The 22,163-nt window shown below is 45.2% G+C and overlaps 1 protein-coding gene across 1 annotated transcript; it reads right to left on the bottom strand.

Moving 5' to 3' along the window:
* Positions 1–578: 578 nt before the first annotated feature.
* On the bottom strand, positions 579–18,077 carry IRF4 (interferon regulatory factor 4). The gene is made up of 8 exons (XM_053397022.1): positions 17,805–18,077; positions 13,194–13,380; positions 12,752–12,840; positions 10,570–10,711; positions 6,861–6,968; positions 5,098–5,451; positions 3,821–3,933; positions 579–1,277 (listed from the first exon to the last, which is right to left on the bottom strand). Exons 1-8 carry the CDS (start codon positions 18,039–18,041, stop codon positions 1,134–1,136), a joined length of 1,374 nt encoding a protein of 457 aa, XP_053252997.1. The 5' UTR covers positions 18,042–18,077; the 3' UTR covers positions 579–1,133.
* Between the last annotated feature and the right edge of the window lie 4,086 nt (positions 18,078–22,163).

The following is a 22,163-nucleotide window of genomic DNA, read 5'->3' as shown; positions in this document are numbered from 1 at the left end:
ATTCAATAAATTTTAATATTAAAAAAGGAAATCACTTGTGGTCACATAGTTACTTATGTAACTGGAGCACTTAACTCTGTCCTGAATGAGTGCCAATGTCTGTCAACATTATCACTCAGAAGAAATAATTCTGCCAATAAAGTCAGTTGTGAATTTGCCCAAAAACTGTTTTGAGTGCTTAGATGGCTCATATTAAACTACAGTGCGCTTGTGAGTTCACAATCGGTTTGTATATAGATTTACACTGATTCATCTTAAATCCTGTGCAAACACGTGTTTCACTCTTTGGTAATTGTTTTTTAAAATGCCTGAGGCTGCAGGACTATACATACGTACCCTGGGAGCAGGTACTACTGAACTCTCAGTAGGCATGTATAAGATTGCACAGCAAATCCAGCAGTTATTGGAAAGAAGCTTTGGCTGCTTACTAAGCATTAAATGAGCTTTATGAAAATGGCATATAATGGCATAAATAACATAGCATGATAATAAAACATTTATCCTAGGAATAATCCTGATGCAGAGTGTGCTGCACATGTCCATTTTTCAAAAGAGCAACAATATACACTTATGTGAAAAAATGTCAGAAATTATAGTTCTTAAAAAAACAACAACCATACACCTGTACACTGCAACTTTCTTTAAAGACTATATAGATGTTTTTGAAATAGTATACTTATAAAAATTACAGAATAATTCCATTTCGTTGAATAATGTGCTTTTGAGTACCCCCTTATATCTTAAGTAAGCTTCTGCTTCGGTCTAGGAATTCTTGCCCTGAGATGTCTAATCAAATAAATAATTAAGAGTCTGAAATAAGTTCAAGTCATCTATAAGACACTGCCTCCCTTTAAGAAAATGTAAACATAGGAAGTATTTTGTCAGTTTCCACCGCTAACCCCAGTGTTAGAATCTGAGGTACAGCAATCCAAAAAAAGGAGGGAGGAGAGCGTATGTCCATTGTAATATATTTTTAGGCTTGACCACAACCATTCTTTGAACTTAATTGTTGTTGTTGTTCATTTCCCTGGGGAAATCCAAGCATTTACTTATAACACGTAGCTGTGAACCAACGATTCTTGCATTAGGCATAACATCCAACACGATGCTTCAAGGCACCGATTTTCACATGCTTATTCTGGAACAGAGGAATGATGGAGAGCTCGATGGTAGTCTTCTGAACTGGTGACTTGTTCTGGTATATCATAGCCTCTTAGGAAAGGTCCGGTGTTTTGCTGTGCAAAGTAGTATAGCTGCCTTGCAAACATGGGCTCAACCTTAACAGATAGAAAGGTTAATGGGACACATAGCCAGATGGTCTGATTCATTCATATTGAATATATATATATTAATCATAACAAGTCAACGGAGTTCCACATTAGAAAGCATTTCATTTGTGTACTATCTAGTTTTGTCAATTCCAATGGACTTGCTGAAGATACTGAAGCACATGCTTCTTTCCAGTAGCAATCATATACAGTGGTACCTCGGGTTACATACGCTTCAGTGTCCTTACAGCTAGCGCCTTTCATCCTCCTTTATTTAGGGCTATTTAGCCTATAACTCACAAAGGTGTTAAGCCAGAACATCAGTGCAGCAGTCTCCTAAATGGCTTAATTAGGTTGTGAATCAGGTTGTTAATTATAAACAACTGTATATTATAAACAATACTAAGAAACATTCAGCAGAAGAATTAGCTGATCAAGATCACATTATTTGACCAAGGTAATCTTGGAGAAATAAGATAATCTATGTTTTGAGCTTCAGCGTAAGTTGTTTCGAAGTACACGTAATACCTGCAATTTTCATATGAGTTACAGTGGTACCTTGGGTTACAGACGCTTCAGGTTACAGACTCCGCTAACCCAGAAATAGTACCTCAGGTTAAGAACTTTGCTTCAGGATGAGAACAGAAATTGTACGACGGTGGCAGCGGGAGGCCCCATTAGCTAAAGTGGTGCTTCAGGTTAAGAACAGTTTCAGGCTAAGAACGGACCTCCGGAACGAATTAAGTACGTAACCAGAGGTACCACTGTACATACATACTAGGAACAAGGCCCACAGAAATCAGCAGGACTTGTTTCTAAGAAACAGGCATGGCGCTGTCCAGCATTCTACTACAGTTTCATGTACACAGAAGCCTATACACATGTGTAAGCGCAGGCTTCAGAACATACCAGGTCTGAGATCCTTTATGTGTCTTGGACTAACATTGACCTGAAACATCTACTGCCTACAGTGAATGACGACAAAAATATATTTTCCCTTGCTGAACATGGTCTTTCTAAAAACATGGAGCTCCTGCAGAGCCCTGGAGATAGCAAAAACTCCACACAGGCATACAAAGGTAGTGGTAGGGATGTTTGAAATGTTATTCCTCTTCACTATGTGAATTGCCTACTTGATCAGTTGCAATAAGTGCTAAATCTTCCTTACATAATCAACTTTTACAGTTGATTGTTGCAGCAGAAATTGTAAAAAAGAGAGAGAGAGAAAAGACCCGCAACCAAACATAGGGTGGTATCTGCTTAAATCTACGAGTAAAATTATTTCTACCCACAATGGGATTTCCCCACTCCTTCCCCTGCACATGCCCTGCACCCCCCCCCCAAATCTGCTCCAGAGAGAACAGATTTAGTTGGCAAAGGGGGGAGGATGGGGGGGAGTCCCGTTGTGCAGGCAGAAGTCAATCCACTCATGCAAGGAGTCACTCAGGGCTACGTTGACACACAGCTTTCAGGACAAAGTTGCAGTGGTACCTCGGGTTAAGAACTTAATTCGTTCTGGAGGTCCGTTCTTAACCTGAAACTGTTCTTAACCTGAGGTACCACTTTAGCTAATGGGGCCTCCCGCTGCCGCCATGCCACTGCCATGTGATTTCTGTTCTCATCTTGAAGCAAAGTTCTTAATCCAAGGTACTATTTCTACCTATTTAGCGGAGTCTGTAACCTGAAGTGTCTGTAACCTGAAGCATCTGTAACCCGAGGTACCACTGTAACTCGTATGATAATTGCAGGTATTACGTGTACTTCGAAACAACTTACGCTGAAGCTCAAAGCATAGATTATCTTATTTCTCCAAGATTACCTTGGTCAAATAATGTGATCTTGTACAGCTAATTCTTCTGCTGAATGTTTCTTAGTATTGTTTATAATAGAATGCACAATTAACAACCTGATTCACAACCTAATTAAGCCATTTAGGACAGTGGTGCACTGATGTCCTGGCTTAACAGCTTTGTGAGTTATAGGCTAAATAGCCCTAAATAAAGGAGGATGAAAGGCGTTAGCTATAAGGACACAGAATGCAGGGAGCACTTGGTAAGTGGGAGGAGGGAATCACTATGGAAGTAAGGGGGTGAGATTTCCACTCATCCACTTTGCTCAAAGCATCATTTATTACAGCTTTGCAGAATGCTATAAAAACACCAACACGGCACAAACAATTGGTGGCAAGCCAAAAGCCCCCTCTTTATAGTTCACGTCTAGTTTATTTAGTGGTATTGAAATAAACTGTGATTTCCAATTTCAGAATATTTGAATTGTTGTAACATTTAGCTTAAATCAAAAGCATAATCACAGATGTGAATCACTCAGAAACTGGTGTTGCATATTTCCAAGCGATTATCATACTTAAGGAAGTTTCAGTTATACTGTACTGCCTAGCTGTAAGAGTGGTGATTTACCTTTCATTTCAATGCTCCTTTTCAACCTTATTTGAATATATTGGATTAACTTAATTCACTTTAAGTATTCACTTTACCCCCTTTAATATATTTGCATACCCCTAGTTTCAAGCAAATCAAATCGTTTATACTTACATGGGCTGTAATTTGTTTCCTTTGCCTTTGTGGATCTGGAAACTCTTCACCGAAACACAACACAATCTGGAATCTAGGCAACGGCCGCCCATGGTGGGCAAATACTTGTAGTTCTGGAAAGCCAACAGAAAATACTCAAGCTATTATGTAGGACTAAACTTCAGAACTATGGCAGAAAAACAAATATCATGGAAAATCAGCCTATATTACTGATCAAAAGATTCTGTGGCAATGAGGATGGCAAAAGACCTAACAAAATCTAGAATCCAAATCAGTACATATCTGCAACATCCTATCCAGCAATATTAAAAATTGTAAACTTCCCTGGTTCTCCATCTTTCCAATCAGGTACATAAGCATAACAAAATTTCTCTCAATTTGGCAGGACATTACTGTTTCCAGTTTATTGAGTGCTTCCAGGTATGCTACAGTTTTCTGTATTTACCCTCAAGCTGGGATAAACCAGAGCTGGCTGGCTTCCAGAAAAGACCCCAGATTTTAGAGGAGGACCTTTAAAATATGTATGGAGAAGACACAAGTCTCCCACATGCCTTTAGCGGAGTTACAATTTATTATTTGTTCACTCAAAATTGTATAACTGGGGGTTGATGGGGATTTTACAATAAAGACTATTGGAATCCAAAAAGGCAAATCTATAAAATGGTGCTTCCATTAAAAAAAAAACCCCACTAAATAATCTGTTTAAAATATTCCACTTTCAAATGTGCTGGAGATAAGAAATGTTCATTTCAGTCCAGTTGTTTCTATATCCAGTCCACATATCACAGTCTCTAATTAAGCAGATGTGTTTATATTAGCCCATTTGATCTCACCAAAGTAAAACCTGAAGCTGCACAATCTTATATCAATGTTATTTTCATTGCAAAACAGCCAGTGTTGTACATACCAAAAGTTACACATACTGTATAAATGAAAGTGTTAGCACCCTGGACACCAAAGACTAAAGGAGCATTTAAGAATGCAGATAAGATAAGAAATAAAAACCTTCTGAAATATTGCACCACTGAAGAGCAGGCAAAAAAAAGTGTGTGAGGAGCATTATTAGCCGACAGTAGGACAACTGGTGAGTCGACATTACATTTCTCAGGTGAAGGCTAATTAGACATTTTTAGCAAATTAGGTAATATTTCAGCTCATGCTATGGTCAAATAGAGTGAATGTGCATCCAACTCTTTCTGAAACTCACTGCTATGACAAAAGAAGAAGCTTGCATCACACAACCTACAAGGGTGCATTTATCTCTGTAACATACATACCTGACAAAAACTGCTGAGTATCAAAAAGTTTGCATGTCTGCTCCCTTTCCAGTTTGTTAGGCCTGTCGTTGCAAAATGCCAGAGGACCATCCCAATAGATCCTGCTTTGGCAAAGTCTCTTAGCATAGAGTCCGTCAGGTGTCATCCAGAGTATTACTCCCCTTTCCAGGTGGCTTAAGGATTTTTCAGTTATTTTCCTCTGGTTGTGATCTTCCGGATAAGGGAAAAGAACTTGGTCCAGCCCGCTGACCTCATAACTTTGGCCATGAGATATTCTGCACCCCTCAGGACTTGAAGTAGTGACTTCTTTCACAAGAGTTTCGTGGTAATATAGACAGATGTGCAGTCGACAATCTGAAAGCATATTTATGCAAAATTGTTGTTAACTGTTGGACACAAGACGTTACATGTCATGTAACGTCTAGGAGGAAGCTAAGAAGCATTGAGGTTGAGTTGCACATAGCATCTCAGAGATGTGGCTTCAAACCACTTTTCAGACTTTGAACCTGAGAATGCATATACAATTTTAAAACCACTTGCTAGGAAATTAAGCACAGTGGGACTTAAACATGTGTAAGATTGTGCCACACAGCAGATTAGCTGGGGAAATGTTGGTTGTGAGGGTATTGGCATAGTGATTCCTATGATTCACTGAGTTGAGCTATGCAGTAGCCTTGCTTGTTGGCCAAGTCAAATTGCAGGCTACTTGATAGCTGATAGGTAGCTGTTCCATGGGGTTTTTTTTGGTGGTGGAGCATTGGAACAAGTAATAAATATGGCTGCTGTGCTGTAGGTACGGGCAGCAAGAGCTATAGTTAGTGAAATCAGCCACCCTTACACCAATATAACACATCTACAAACACGCCACTAAAAATAACTTTGTGCAAATGCTTAAGCGGTACGGAATTCTTGTCAACATGTACATTAATGGGAATTGACTAGTAGTTGTGCATGAACATCAATCATAATGTACACTCACATGACAGCATGGAGAAAGTTTACCAAACAATCAACAGGGAATGTTACAGCCAACGGTATGAGTCGTTGCCAAATGATTTGGGGGGAAATTAACTGATCAGTTGTACTTTAATGCCTGGTTGAAGTGCAACAAACACCTCCACATATGTTTCACTGATTGCCTGGGTAATCCACATAGTATTAGACAGGAGAATTTGGTTTATTTAAATATTTATATGCCCCTCTTCAGTGGAACTTCCATAGCAGTTTTCAAAAATAATATAAAATATTTAACAACCAACTAAAGAGACGAAAATATATTCAAGTGTCTGTGATAATCCTTTGCTTAACACTGAAAGGATAACATGGTTGGTGCTAGACAGGTCATCCTTGGGAGAGAACTCCACAGATAGGAATTTCTATTGAGGAGGAGCTCTCTCTGGTTGCCTCCTGCTTTGACTGGCCAATAAACATACCACCTAATTGACTTTGGCCACCATTTTCCAACATCATTTGGAACCCACGGACATTCACTAGGCACTGCACAAAATTCCTTGTTCATGTTGTCTGTGAACATTCTCCACACTTCATATATATGTGCACAACCAACATTTATGCACACCCTGTATTCACCTTACATTTTTTTAAACCAAATCAGAGAACCAAACATTGATGGAAATTTCACAGTTATCCTCTCATTTGAGCTCACGGGGAAAGGGTCTGTGTGTGTGAAACTTATCTGGAAAGTTATGAGAGGGCTCTCATGAATTCAATGTTACTTGCCAGTTGTTGAATTATTTATATACCTGACAATGGAAGAGCTTCACCAGACCTTATGCTCGGCTCTATTGGGATCCCAGGAGTCTGTGCCTCGGGTGGCGCACAAGCGTAAAAGGTTCCAGTTACCTGACAACCTGCTTTCACAAACAAAAAGTTTCTGTTCACAAACTATGTTGCCAAGCGGTCCAAAATCCATTGAAGGCTTTCTCCCTCCAGTCTGAGAAATTCACCTTCCATTTCGACCTGGACACATTTTGTTTGTTTGTTTATATGCTGTCTTTCAGCAGCGCTCACAGGTAGTTTACGAAAACCTTGGCAGATGCTTCCCTTCTCCTAGACTCTGGATGTTTCGGCTCAGTTTGGAGGGCCTTGTGCTGGCTGCAGAGATGGATCCCTTGGTGCTTCTGTACTTCCTCACACTAAGTGGTACCTCGTGGATGCTTTAAACCAGTGGTTCTCAATCTGTGGGCCCCAGATGTTGTTGGACTACAACTCCCATCATCCCTGAGCTCTGGCCTTGCTAGCTAGGGGTGATGGGAGTTGTAGTTCAACAACATCTGGGGACCCACAGGTTGAGAAAGGCTGCTTTAAACAATTGCATGACTCCAGAAGGGGCATGGCACTGGGAATGACTTCAGGGGCTTACTTTCTAGTAAATGTGTTTAGTTTTTCGCTCCTCCAAGGTACTCAAAGTGGCATGTGTGGTTCTATCCACTTTGTTCTCATAACAACCTTATGGGGCAGTAGTGCCAACTTGGGCCCCAGACTGTGGGTGCCCAGCGCATGCACGTTGTGATGTCCTGTTGTGATGCTGTACCACAATGCAATGTTATGGTGCATGTGCGCTCTGCTGCCGCAGTGGCGACTGGACCAGGGCCTGCACCTTTGTCGCAGGGCCTCTATTGGGGCCTGCTGCAACAGTAGTCGCACTGCGGAAGCATGTCTTCAGCTGCAATGAGCCCCAACAGAGTCCATGCAGCAGAGCACAGAGCCAGTCGCAAGGCAGCAGGCCGCATGGGGCAGAGGCTGGGCACCCACAGCAAAAAAAAATAATTGTGGGTGTCTGGGCCCCCGTGGCCCCCTGGAATTGGCAGGACTGCTATGAGGCAGGCCAAGCTGGGAGATAGTGACTGGTCCAACGTCACCCAGTAAATTTTCTGGTGGAATGGGATTTTGAACCTGGGTCACTCTGATCCTAGTTCAGCCCTCTAATTACTACATCGCACAGGCTTGTAGCCTTAGAGTGAAGCCAGATTTAACATTTATACAGCACTGGGAGCAGTATGGAATGCATTCACTAGATTGCATCCAAATCTACTGTATTTTTCGCTCTATAAGATGCACTTTTCCCCTCCTAAAAAGTAAGGGGAAATGTGTGTGCGTCTTATGGAGCGAATGCAGGCTGTGCGGCTATCCCAGAAGCCGGAACAGTGAGAGGGATCGCTGTGCAGCGCTCCCTCTTGCTGTTCCAGCTTCGCCCCTCAGTCCCTTCCCCCACCTCCCGGAAAAGCCCACAAGAGCCGTGCTCCCTTTAAAGAGCCACGCGGAGCATGTATGCGGCTCTTGGGGGCTTTTTCCCTAGGAGGGAGAAGAGCAGCCCATCAGTGATGGGCTGCCTTTCTCCCTCCTCGGAGAAAAGCCTGCAAGCGCCACACACATGCTCCACGTGGCTCGTGAAAGGGAGCGCTGAGCAGAGCCTGGGATGCATACAGGCTCTGCTCAGCGCTCCCTTTAAAGAATTCCCCCCCTTGCATTCCCCCTCTAAAAACTAGGTGCGTCTTATGGTCAGGTGCATCTTATGGGGCGAAAAATACGGTACTTGCCCCTCTCAGGCTAAGCGCTTGAAAAAGAAAAAGAAAAGCAAGAATGCCCAGTTGTACAAGTTTAAAACTAAAACCTACTTTGCATAGGATCAGCTGGCTTTGTGATGTCACAGAGCTAGGAAACCCTCAAGGCAATCGGCTTTAATGATTCATGGTAATGATCAAAAGAGATGCAAAAGCATCTAAGTGATAAACTCTCCCACAGAAATCAATAGGACTTAGAGAAGTGGTTGACTTGGGGGTGTATCATTGTGCCTTAAATATCTGTTCATTTATAATGTATCTTTGTATTGCGTTGAAATCAGCCAGATTCACTCATGGGCTAGTAGGTGCAAGAGGGAAGCCAAAAATTAATAAAGCAATATGCTTTTATTTGACAGGCTTCACTGAACACATTCCATGTTTATGAAGCTCTGGGAGCAGCGATTGCCAATTTTAGAAACCTGAGTAATAGGCATTGGCACCGCACTGCAACCACACAGGCAGCTGGCATAGTTCATTTGGTACAGCATGAAACTCTTAATATAAGGGCCATGGGTTCGAGCCTGACGCTGGGCGAAAGATTCCAGCATTGCAGGGGGTTGGACTAGAGGACCCTCACGGTCCCTTCCAGCTCCACAATTCTATGATTCTATGCACACCCCATAGCCATGCAAATATACATGCCCCACAACCATCCATTCACAACCCCATCTGCCCTCCAACACTTTGGCTTGGAACAGTGTTTCAGCCTTTTTTCAAGCTTAATTTGTTTTTGGCAAGGGGAGGGGCGTCATCTTCCTGGAGAGTGCGGCTGAGCAGGAACTGGTTAACCCACTCCAGGAAGTTTTCTCTCTCTCTCTCTCTCTCTCTCTCTCTCTCTCTCTCTCTCTCTCTCTCTCACACACACACACACACACACACACACAGGCAATTAAGAGAAAGCCTTCTATTATAGTACTTTATTTTATTTTTTTAAAAACTAATTGCAGGAGGGGGAGGGGGATTTTTTTGGGTTGCAACAGAAAGGAAAGAAGTCTTCTTTCAGGCCTGACTACAATGGGTGTGGTGTGAGGAGGGGTTACTGTGGGCACCAGGAAAAGCTTTGGCAGGCATATGTGTGCTTGCATGTGCCATGTTGGTGACCCTACTATGCAGAACAGGGGTGCCAACTTGGCTAAAATACTAGAGGATACAGTACATAATTGATCACATGATGCGGTGCACACACACCATTTGAATGGCAATGCCCATGAAATTTAGAGGACCCTGGCCTCCTGAAATATTTTATTTTGGGGAGTCAAAAAGACCTCAGCCCCTAGGGGTTGGCTCTTATGCTGCAGAATAACATCAGTTTTGTCAACACTGAAAAGCTTTCATTATGTGCACCATCAGAAATAGGCCCATTTGACTTACCTACTTTGCCTCGTCCATTATTCTGAATCTTCAAAGTAAAAGCACTCCACACCCCTGTGGAGAGTGCACCATTTTCTTATACTGAGTGCTCAGTGTAATGGAACCTTAGAACATGCTCCAAAGTTAACCACTTCTGCAAGTCCAATTGATTTCAGTGAGAGGGCTCTTGCAAGTGCTTGCTTATCCCTTAAATGACATTTTAAAGTCCTTACTTTTGGCTGCCTAATCTCATTCATACCATTGTACTTACTTCCAACAGTGGAATGCACATATAGAGTTTTCCCACTTCCCAAGGTTTCCCCATTCATTTCAACGAAGAGGGGATGTTTACATACACAAAGTGCTGGATATACTGAGCAGTGTCTTCTAATTAAATGAATGAGGAAATCCGCTTTACTCAGGAGCACCTTGTTCACAACCCCATGGACACAGCCACTGGGTCAGGAACCACAACTTCTTTCACAATTTAAATAACCACCAGATACAGCTCTGTCTAAAAACACTGGAATCTTCTTACCGTTCTGACATGCTGGGCTTTGCCAATGGTGGTTGCGAGCTGCAAAAGGAACACTTGCACACTGGTAGGAGATATCGGGGTGTGACTGCTCTGGCATATAGTCCCTCCAATTACGGTCATGAGACACCATGTAGCTTGGCACCTGCATGTTTAACGAAATATTACATAATGTGGTGTTGTTGTTTTTAATGCATTTTTTAAAAAAGGTTTTCCATCACAGTTCTAAGAAGGAGAAAGAAAACACATCAGCAAAGTATGTCAATTCACAATGCCATTTGCAAAAAGCAGGTATGTGTGGCCAAAAGCAATCATACAAAATAACAAAAGAGGATGGGGGAGGCATTGACAGATCTTATATGGCATGCAAGTCAGGCAAACAGCTCTGAGTAGGGGTCCAAAATCTCAGAATAGTTGTGATCCTCACAACTTCACACAAAAGTAATGTTCTCATATGCTGCAGTGTGGGATGTAAACACAGGAGCAGTCAATGACAACATTCCTAGAGTGTACATGTTAGAACATGGGGAGGGATGTCTGTCCAGCAAGCAGGTAAACTTCCTGGGGACGGACTTCCTCCGCATGTGACCGGAGGTGGGTGTGGCCTCACCTGTGCAGGTAATGACAAAAGCACAGGGCAGGCTGCCACCCTCTCTCTCTGCCATCTTCCTTCCATGAGGAAACATCTAAGGATGCTCTCTTGGCTCCCAGCCAAGAGAGGAGATAAGGACTATCTTGCTACAAGATAGATTCTAAATGTATTTTACCTTTTTAAGCCTGTGTGCCTTCTGGGATCATATTGTGAACAGAACGTGAGTAAACTCTTTTATACTTTTATAAAGACTGTGTTGTGTCTTGTATTTTAAGAGGGAACAAAGGGGAAATTACCAGAGTAATTATTATAGAGGTTCTAGCGAACCTGTGCACACGTTAACGTTGCGAACTTAAAGGGGAATGTCTATAAACTCTGCTGATATTTTGGGAACTTGTTAGCACAAGTTGGATAAGGATATAATCTCACAATATATCCTCTCCTGCACCCCTGAACATTCCCACATGCAGGAGAAGAAAGGTCCTCTGACCAATGAGCTCTCAAAGCAGCTGTGTGGTCCTTCCAGTGCTGTCAAACCAGTCTCTTGGCCATGAATAAAGTGTGAAGGGTCAGGCTGTGGTAGTCCCACACATCACATAATGGTTTTAAGGTAAAGGGACCCCTGACTGTTAGGTCCAGTCACGGACGACTCTGGGGTTGTGGCGCTCATCTCGCTTTACTGGCCGAGAGAGCTGGTGTACAGCTTCCGGGTCATGTGGCCAGCATGACTAAGCCGCTTCTGGTGAACCAGAGCAGTGCACGGAAACGTCATTTACCTTCCCGCCGGAGCGATACCTATTTATCTACTTGCACTTTGATGTGCTTTCAAACTGCTAGGTTGGCAGGAGCAGGGACCGAGCAACGGGATGTCACCCCGTCACAGGGATTTGATCCACCAACCTTCTGATCAGCAAACCCTTGGCTCTGTGGTTTAACCCACAGCGCCACCCGTGTCCCCATATAATGGTTTTAGTTATAGTCAATTACAGACAGAATCTTCAGCTTTCCCACCCGGACTACATCCCATCCTGAAAATGTCCAACACAAAATGCTCTCCAGAGTCTTGGACAGTGTTCTCTCCAAAACCCGCTACCAGAGATTATTTGAGTACAGGTGCCAGGGGGTAGAACATGGGACTCTATGCACACAAAAGATGTGTTTCACCACCAATCCTTAGGTTCTCCCCTGCAAATAATGAAGATACAGCACCCAAGGTCCCCTTGGAGGAGGAAGCGCACACAAAACTGATGCATTGGTGCAAAGCCAGCGTTGTTAATTAAATTTTTTAAAATGACATTTACAGGGGGTGTAAATATTTGAAATTTATGAAGATGAATACTTGGACTGCAAATGATGAAACATATATGAAATGTAATAAGAGCTAATAGTATGGATTCAACAACAAAAAAGGATCACAGCAACACCTATGAACTCTTTGAGAACATTCTTTAAGTTGTAGTTGTACTCTTTGCTACTCTTTTTCAATCTCACACTAGATCAAGGAATGAAATAGCAATGGTATCAGTACATCTTCATCATTTGACATCAAAGCTCAAATACATCCATATTATATATATATGTATTTATACATACCTGAGGTGGTAGTGCAGAGTAAGACGAGTTCATGGTGTAAGTATTATTCATAATCATTTGGGGATCTTCCATGCTAAGCTGTTTTGCTCCTGTGTATATAAAACAGCGAGATTTACGCATGCGTATCTTGAAGAACCTTGTGAGAAAAGTAGCTTGCACATTAAAAATGACATTGTTATTGCTTCAGAAAACTTTATCAGGATAAAAGACAACATACATGCAAATCACCCGAATTGTATAATTTATTTGCTTACAGAATCAGGCAGAACTGCATCAGTTATTTGAACCCTAGGTGCTTCTATTGTAAACCTATATAAACAAGCATTAGATTTTTAATTCACCAAACTTCATTGCTTAAAGTAATTATAGTGCTGTTGCATATCCCCACCCCACCCCACCCCCATCTCAATAAATGGGATTGTTTTGTATAATGCAAGCTTACCTTTCTTTGCTCCTTCTGGTACTATTCTGTACACTTTATAGGGGTCTGATATATCCAGCTGGCTTCTTTCAACGAGTTCTTCAAAGTCATTGCTCTTGTTCAAAGCACACCGCAGTCTTGTTTTCCAGGTGGGGGGATCTGGCTTATCAATGCCTTCTCTGAACTTCCCTTTAAACAGAGCCCAAGCCTGGAAATATTGATGGTGGTTAACATCTTGTTTTTAAAAACACCTTTAAACATACCTATACTCAACAATATAAATGGCACGCTGCGTGTGTTCATTGTGGAAGTTCTCCGATGGGACTATCACTAGCTTTTCCCCTGCCACTATAGGATTTTCACTTCCCTAGTCATAGTTCAGATACAAACCAAATTCCCAACACAGTGCAATTTTTCAGGACCCAGCAGAGAGGACTGCAGTAAAAGAACTAGATGTCGTTCTAGGTTCATAGTAGATACTTCAGTTCTACAGGAAGTATGGTATATAGACCCTGTGCCATACGCAAAGGTTCTGTGCTATTTTAGTTCACTGCAAAACAGCATGGAGTAGCCACAACATGTTTTATTTCTTCATTTATGAATTAGATCGTTTCTATCCCGCTGTTCCTCTCATATGGAGCACAGGGCAGCTTAGAACAATAGTGTATAAAATGTGTGTGTGTGTGTGTAATTTTTATATAATAAAAATGTAATCGGTTGAAGGATCTGTAATGCTGCATCACAATTCTGAATTTGCATGAAGTCATGGTGAGATAGCTTGGAAGGACACTGAGAGGGGGGAAAGCAATTTTAAAGAGTGGCATTGTATAAGGATACTTTGGAATATTTGAGGAATCCGGGTCCTTTGTCTCTCTCGCCTGAAGCAGCGGAGGAATGGAAGACGGAGAAGTTTGAGTACAGCATGAAAGGAGAAACACTGAAAGTAAGGAAAGGTGGGAGCTTTAAACAACAGCAGACGTTTCAGTAAAGCATGGGTGGAGGAACACTGAGAGGAACAAAGTAGTGATTTTAAAGAAAGGCAAAAGCAGAGCAAGCGGGTGGGTGGGGGAGGAAGACAATGTGAGGGAGGAAGTAGTAGAAGAAAAAGAGAAGAGTTTGGATTTGATATCCTGCTTTATCACTACCCTAAGGAGTCTCCAAGCGGCTAACAATCTCCTTTCCCTTCCTCTCCCACAACAAACACTCTGTGAGGTGAGTGGGGCTGAGAGACTTCAGAGAAGTGTGACTGGCCCAAGGTCACCCAGCAGCTGCATGTGGAGGAGCGGAGACGCGAACCCGGTTCCCCAGATTACGAGACTACCGCTCTTAACCACTACACCACACTGGCATTTTAAAGCAATATTTGAGTACAGTAATAAGGGGATTTGGAAAGGCTCTGTTGTGTTTTCTTTTTGCTGTTATCTTTTGTGTTGTACCCATCTCTGCTATTTCTTCTTGTTAAAATTTGTTTTAAAAAAGAATACCCTCACTGTTACTCCATCCCTGCTTTACTGTTGTTGTTTAAAATCACCATTTTCCTCTCAGTTTTTATACACTCCCCACTTTACTCAAACTTCTGCCACTGTTTAAAACAGCCACTTTCCCCCCTTTCAGTGTATCTCCCTTCTTGCTGTACTCAAACTTCTCCCTCTTCCATTCTTCAGCTGCTTCACGTGAGAGAAAGAAAGAACACAGAGCCCTGTGCAAAGGGAGTGTAGAATAGGAGAGACGAAGCATGAAAATGGAGTGCTCTGTGCGCAAGGAAGAGTTGAGAAAAGTAAGGAGGAGGGTGGCAGGGAAAAGGAAGTAAAGGTGATAGCTGGGATGCAGATGGAGGGTGTGAGAGGCATGGGAATGGGGTTGAAGATGTAAGTAGGGTCATTAAAAGTCTGCAGAATAGGAGGGGGTAGCTTCATAACTGGGAAGAAGACGAAAAGGGTGCTTAGTAGTTGCAATGTGTGGGAGGAGGATACAGAATGTTACCATGCAAGTGGTTTGTGTGCAAGAGGAGCGTGTTACACAAAAGGAAGGGGAGGTCAAGGCATGGGGAGAAGGTGAAAATGGCTGCAAAGCGGGACTTCAGAATAGAAGACAGAAGTGAGTTTGGGAAGGTGAAAAAGTGAGCATGATGTGAGAAGCTCAAAGAGGTTAATGAGGGAATGGCAGGCAGCTCGTGAGTGGAGAAAGCAGGGGTGCAGTATTATAATACAGTGGTACCTCGGGTTAAGTACTTAATTTGTTCCAGAGGTCCGTTCTTAACCTGAAACTGTTCTTAACCTGAAGCACCACTTTAGCTAATGGGGCCTCCTGCTGCTACCGCACCGCCGGAGCACGATTTCTGTTCTTATCCTGAAGCAAAGTTGTTAACCTGAAGCACTATTTCTGGGTTAGCGGAGTCTGTAACCTGAAGTGTATGTAACCTGAAGCGTATGTAACCTGAGGTACCACTGTAGATATATAAATCAGGCTGCAGTTAACCACCTATAAGCCTTCCTGTTTTTATTTGTGTATTTATTAACACATTTTTATCCCGCCTTGTTCCTCCAAGGAGCTCAAAGACACAGTCCTCCCCTTCTCTGCATTATCTTCACAACTACCCTGTGAGGTAGGTTGGACGGAGAGAGTGTGATTGGCCCAAAGTCACCCAGTTAAGTTTCAGGCCTGAGCAGAGACGCGAACCTGTGTCTAGTCCAGCACTCTAACCACTATACCACACTGCCTTTCAGAAAGATGTCAGAGATTCTATGCAGGCAGAAGGAATGGTGGATTTTTTAGGACCTTAGGTATTTTAACCAAAGTCAGACTCATTGGTCCATCTGTTGTCTCCCCCAGCCCTACTTTGAGATGTCAGAGATCAAACCAGGGACCTTCTGAATGCAAAGTAGATGCTTTACCACTCAGCTATGGTCTCCCTCACTATATAAAAAATAATAATGCAGCTATGGTGGCAGATGTGGTCCCAGCTTCTTCTAGTCTTCTCATTCTGTGTGGTGCAGAGTTCAATAAGAGCCCTGCTTGCAGACAGCACACGATGGGAGCAAGGATGTAAAGCCACTCAATCTTTCATAATTGGGATGTGGAATCTGTGACCCTTTGGATGTGCTGTACAGTGGTACCTCGGGTTAAGTACTTAATTTGTATTGGAGGTTCGTTCTTAACCTGAAACTGTTCTTAACCTGAGGTACCACTTTAGCTAATGGGGCCTCCCACTGCCGCCGTGCGATTTCTGTTCTCATCCTGAAGCAAAGTTCTTAACCCGAGGTACTATTTCTGGGTTAGCGGAGTCTGTAACCTGAAGCGTCTGTAACCCGAGGTACCACTGTAGTCAGGAATTATGAACTCTTGTTTCGTATCATGCTGAGGTGGAAATAACTTCTGCCAAGTCCAGTCTAGTCACTGGAATCTGCAGGTAGCTAAAAGGTAAAAACTATTTTCAAGTCAAGAGATGGCTTTTTAAAAAGCCATGTCACAGTATGAGTTCAGTACACAAAGCCATACAAACATTTAACATTAAGGCTGAGTAATCAAGGAGGGAAGGCGTTGCTTGTGGATTCAACCAGTAGCGTAAATGGTTCCTTTTAAAAATGAGTTACTATTAAAAGTAATTAGCTACATTCATTTTAGCAGAAATGGAACAGTGTTGCTCCAGGTAATGCTATTCAATAACAATCAACGGAAGGAGTTTTAGAAAGGAAGTCTTGCTAAACAGTTATTATGGTGCTTGCTGAAGTTTAATGACAAAGGCTGCAATCCTGTTCAAAATTGTACACAAGTTCCATTGATGCCTACAGAATGCAAGTTTGTGCAACTCAGAGCATCATTGCAGCCATGAAGAGTCACGCCTTGGGGTAGTTAATCAAATAAGGAAGAGGGAATTGTGGAACATGGAAGGAATCTTTCAAGTGTGACAGGAAAGCAGCTTAGCTGGCATTTTAATTCAGAAGCATCTAGGATGCTAGTTGGGTAGAAAAGATAATTCCATCATTGATTGGTGATCATTTAATTTCTCTCTTAAAGTCGGAGAAAAGAAGTGCCCTAAAATAAAAGACCCTCCTAATTCCACTCTCCAGCGATTCTAATAGGGGCAGAGTCCAAGCTACCTCTTGGTTTCTTCAGTCTACACACAGTTTAGGGAACATCAAGTATTTCTTTAACTAGTCACAGGTGAGCCTCTACTGCTAGGGAAAATGTACTTTCACTTGTTACAGGCTATAGGTTACAGAAGGACCCTGCGCCTTTGTGGAATTTGCCAGTGAGGCTGAAAGTGGACAGAGGGTGGAGTTGGACCAATGAGATCTAGGTTCATATCCCAGATCAGCTAGGAAGTTCACTGAGTGGCCTCAGCCAAACCTGTCTTCCAGTCCGATCTACCTTGCAGAGTGTTGACAAGATAAAATAGCCAATTCCATGTACGTTACCCAATGGTCCTAAATAATCTAACTGCACCTGACCCTAAATCTGGAACCAGTTCCACTTAAAAGCACGGGCCATTTCCAAGTAAATGCACACTTTGCTTCTGATGGGAGACTGGAGCCAAACTTGCGCAAGGAAATGCAAACAGCCCCTTCGCCTCTGTTTGAGATCCAAGCCACTGGATCGCAAAATCTGCGAAATCTGGCTCCAACCCCTTACCTTGAAAAGAGCGGCGTCCTCCTCTCGATTGTAGTCCTGCTTGCCCGCGTGCTTCCAGGGGATGCGGAAGATGCTCTTCTCGTCGTTCTCCCACACCAGGCCCGGGTACTTGCCGCTGTCAATCTGCTCGATCAGCCACTGGCGGAGTTTCCCGTTGCCGCAGCTCACCGAGCTCATCCCGCCGCCGCCGCCGCCCTCGCTGGTGCTGTGGATGCCGCGCTCGCCCTCCAGGTTCATGCCACGCGCCCAGCCGACGTCGCCCGCTCCGGCGCCTCCCCTGCTGACGGGAGGGAGAAGGGTCACGTGCCACGCGCCAGACACACGCGCGCGCGCTTCAGCGCCTCCGGGCTCTCCTTTCTCTCTGGCCCACAGAACGCGCCATTCCGCAAGTTTAGCGGGAGAAGCGCGAACTTCTTCTCCACACCCGAAGGTCGGGGGTGCCGGTGTCCACCACGGCTGGCTCCCAAGCATCCCCCAAATTTCCCATGAAGGGGCCGGGCAACCACAAATTTCGGTGCCAGGGCCACCATGCACACTTCACGGCGCCCACGGTCGCGGGGTCAAGTTAGCACTGCTGGTATCCAGACTGGAAGAGAGAGACCCGTTTCACGAGGAAGCAGAGAGACCGTTCGCTCGTTTGGCGCCAACACAGAGTAGCCCCTGCTTATGCCGCGTCTCCCTCGCTCGCTCTCTCGCGCGCACCTCCTCTCCTCGCAAACACCTCAGAGCGGCCCCTGAGGAGAGCCACAAAATGGTGCCGCCCTCCCCGCCAGGGAAGAAGGACAAGGGGCATAGAAAGGGCGAGAAGGGGTGTCTGCTGCCCCTGAGGAACCTGCCGGCCGAAGCCGTCGCCTCTCCTTCGGCGTTTTTCCACCCCTCCCTTCCACCCTCCTGGTCACACTTCTCCCTGACCGGCTCTTCCTCGGAGCACACGCCAAATTATCTTTCTGCGTGTGCCTGCTTCGTTTTGTGCACTCCTCCCCCCTCAGAGCCGTCTTTGGTGGTGTTTTTTCCCCTGACAGGCAACCCACATGGCCCAAAGCCGCGCCTCACCCAGCTCCCACTTCCCTGTCGCCTTCCCTCTCCTGCAGACGCTCCTCCGTCCCCGCTTCCTTCCTCTATTCTGGGCTTCCTCGCGGCTGGCACGAGCCGGACCTCTCCTCATACTCACAGAAGCCCCTTCCACTCTCTCCCGGCCGCCGTCCTTCTCTCTCTCTCTCTCCCTCCTTTTTCTCTCTCTGTTCAAACCCCCCGCCGAGGCCTTTCCCCCTTCGCTTTCCCACCCACGCCGCGGACTCTCCGCAGGAAACTCCTCACATTCGCTCGCCAACGCGGCTGGCCCTGTTACCGTCATTCCCGCCCGCGCGCCCCGGCCCAGAGAAGGCCGAGAGGGGACTCGGCTCCGAGCAGCCGCTTCGCCCTCGTGACACATTTCCTCTCAGCCGCCCCTGAAGCGCCGGCTCACAAACCCGCGGCCGCCCCGGCTCGGCGGGACTCCCGCCCGCGCGGCACGAGGGGCGCCCGCCGATCCAGAACGCGGGGGATGGCGCTGCGCCAGTAGCCAGACGCGCCGCCTCCGCCGCGGCGGCTCTTGAGCGCGTTTTCTCGGGCGAGCCCTAGGAAAAGGTGCCCCGGCGAGGATCGCGGCGCGCGTTGGCGCAGCTGAGCTCAAACAGTACTATTTGGCCCCTCGCCGACTTGGAAGCACTCAAACGCTTATAAAGCACTCAGCGCAATGCTCTGGGCTCCCACGGGGTGCGAGGCCACTGGCGCCCCCTTGGGGGCGTGATTTCCGAGTAAACGTGCATAGGATCGGCCTGCTCCAGCGCAATCCTGTGCCTATTTATTCGGCATTAAGTCGCGCGCAGGGTTTGTCTAAGCAGCTCCCTAGTAAATGTGTGTAGGATCGCAGCCTGCGAGTCAGTGTCTTCGAGTTTCGCGGGCATAGCTGACAACTTTTCCCTTTTCTTGCGAGGAATCCTATTCGGAATAAGGGAATTTCCCTTAAAAAAAGGGAAAAGTTGACCGCTACGTTCGCGGGGCTTGCGACTAAACCTAGAATCAAAGAGTTGGAAGGGACCTTGAGGATCATCTAGTCCAACCCCCTGCGATGCAGAAATATGCAACTGTCCCTTACCCGCGATCTTGATATTATCAGCACCATGCTCTAAGCAATCGGAGCTACCCAGTGGTAAGAGGATCGCGCGGCTAGGCTGCTACTGCCGGACATCTTCCAGCCACGCTGAAAATCGATGGAGTTGTTTCGACAATGAAATACATTGTGGGTATTATGTAACCAGTCAAGGCAGGATCTGCGGAAATTCTGGTGCTGCGATTGAAGACATCAAGCCTTTGCTACTGCCCTTAAGCAACGAGGTCTTCCCACCCCAAAGCAGGTTTTCGCCCATAGAGATCAACCGTAAACAAGCACACCTGCACAAATTCTACATTAACGAATATCCCAAAGGGCGATTACCGAAGCAAAGCCTTGTCGGGGCAGAGAAAGTGCTTTGAAAAGCCACACATGCACATCTCCCCCCCCCAAAAAAAATAAGACGATCGGTATGTATATATACATTATTTACACCAAAACACAAGCATACTTACTGAACCACGAAGCTAAGCACTATAAATAAACGCTGCGCACACCGCAGTGCTGACGTGTGGGCCGCAGGAGACTTACACAAGGAAAGGCGCAACCCCAGACTCACTTTCAGTGCCATTGGACTCAATGGGGCTTCCTTCTGGAACTGCACTGCTGCTGGAGGGGCAATGTCTTACAGAGATCGGCGGCTACATTTAATGATCTACATGCAAATAAATATTATTACCAACGGGTGGATGCTGCCTTCCTATAGGGAAGCAGAGGTGGTTGAAGTTTAAAAAGGGAATACAGACTGCATAGTAAAAGTGAATGTATTATATTAAGTAGAGGCATTCATTGAATTGGAATAAATGGGTAATCACAGACCCCCCGGCGGAGGCAGGATTGCGTTTGCTTACATCCATCACTTGCTCTCGTTCTCCCTTCCCTCCTGCTCTTGTCCTCCCCCCCCCGTCGAAATTTCGACGGGAAGCTCCCGGCAAAGCGCCTGGACAGGGGTTCATGCCCTTCTATAAAGTAAAATCTCGTAGGTAGAAATGAATGTGAGCTGCAGGGCTAGTTATGCGCTAAGTATCATCTGGTCTCCCGCTTCCTCCATTCGCCAGGCCCTTTTCCCGGGAGACCTGGCGCTTGCTGCGCCCCCCACCCCATCCCAAAAACAAGAATCACCTTCTCTTCATTCCTGCATTGCAGGGGGGTTGGGCTAGATGGCCCTTGAGGTCCCTTCCAACTCTTCCATGATTCTATGAACTGTTTGCTTTCCCTCTCCAAACGGTGGCCATTCCCACGAGATGACCGAGACCCGCATATACTTTCTCCCTCCCTCGCATCCTTCCTTGAGCTTTGCACAACCCACATTCTGCTTTCATAGAACCTGAGCCCCCAAATTCGGGGGGGTTCTTTCCTTTTTCTGTCCTCTTCAAAGCTGGCAAAAAAAGTTGTTGAAATTCAACAGCTGCCTCGGTTGGTCTCAGAATATACTTTGGTTCTCTTGTGCTGCGGGCAAAGTTTGTGCTCGACCTGAAGTCCTAGTCAAGCCTTAAGCTGCTCCCGTTCCGCTTTCAACCTTAGAATCACAGAATTGTGGAGTTGGGACCCTAGAGGGACATCTAGTCCAGCCCCTTGCAAATACAGGAATCTTTCCGAACTCGAACCCACGACCATGAGATTGAGAGTTCCATGCTCTAACGACTGAGCTGTCCCAGTCACTTCTGTTGCCTGTTCTGCCGTGGCCCAGGAGGCTGCGGTCTACATGGCTGCCTCCTGTGAACCAACACACCTTTTTAATACGTTTCTCAGAAGACTTGGGGGGTTCAACCGACTGCACCCATCAGTTATGCATAAAGAGAGTTGAACCTGAGAGTAAGCCGTGCGGGATCAGACCCAAAGTCGGCACGGTATCCTGCCTCCCACAGCAGCTATCCACACACTTACAGGAAGCACGAAAGGGAGGCATGAATGCAACGAGGAAAGGGCCATAGATCAATGGAAGAGAGCGCAGAATCACAGAATTGTAGAGTTGGAAGGGACCTCGGGGGTCATCTAGTCCAACCCCCCAGGAATGCATGATTACCAGTTCGAATCCCCTGGTAAGATGCAAAAGAACCCTGCCTAAAACAATGAGGAGGAGAGGAGGGATCTACCTCCGGTTGGTAGAGCATTGCGACTCTTCATCTCAGGGATTGTGGGTTTGAGCCCCACTCCGGGTGAAATGTGCCTGCCTTGCAGCGGGTTGGACTAGATGATCCTCGCTC

This window comes from Podarcis raffonei, chromosome 7, assembly GCF_027172205.1.
Source record: "Podarcis raffonei isolate rPodRaf1 chromosome 7, rPodRaf1.pri, whole genome shotgun sequence".
Taxonomy (NCBI): Eukaryota; Metazoa; Chordata; class Lepidosauria; order Squamata; family Lacertidae; genus Podarcis; species Podarcis raffonei.
This window is presented reverse-complemented; position numbering and strand designations above follow the sequence as displayed.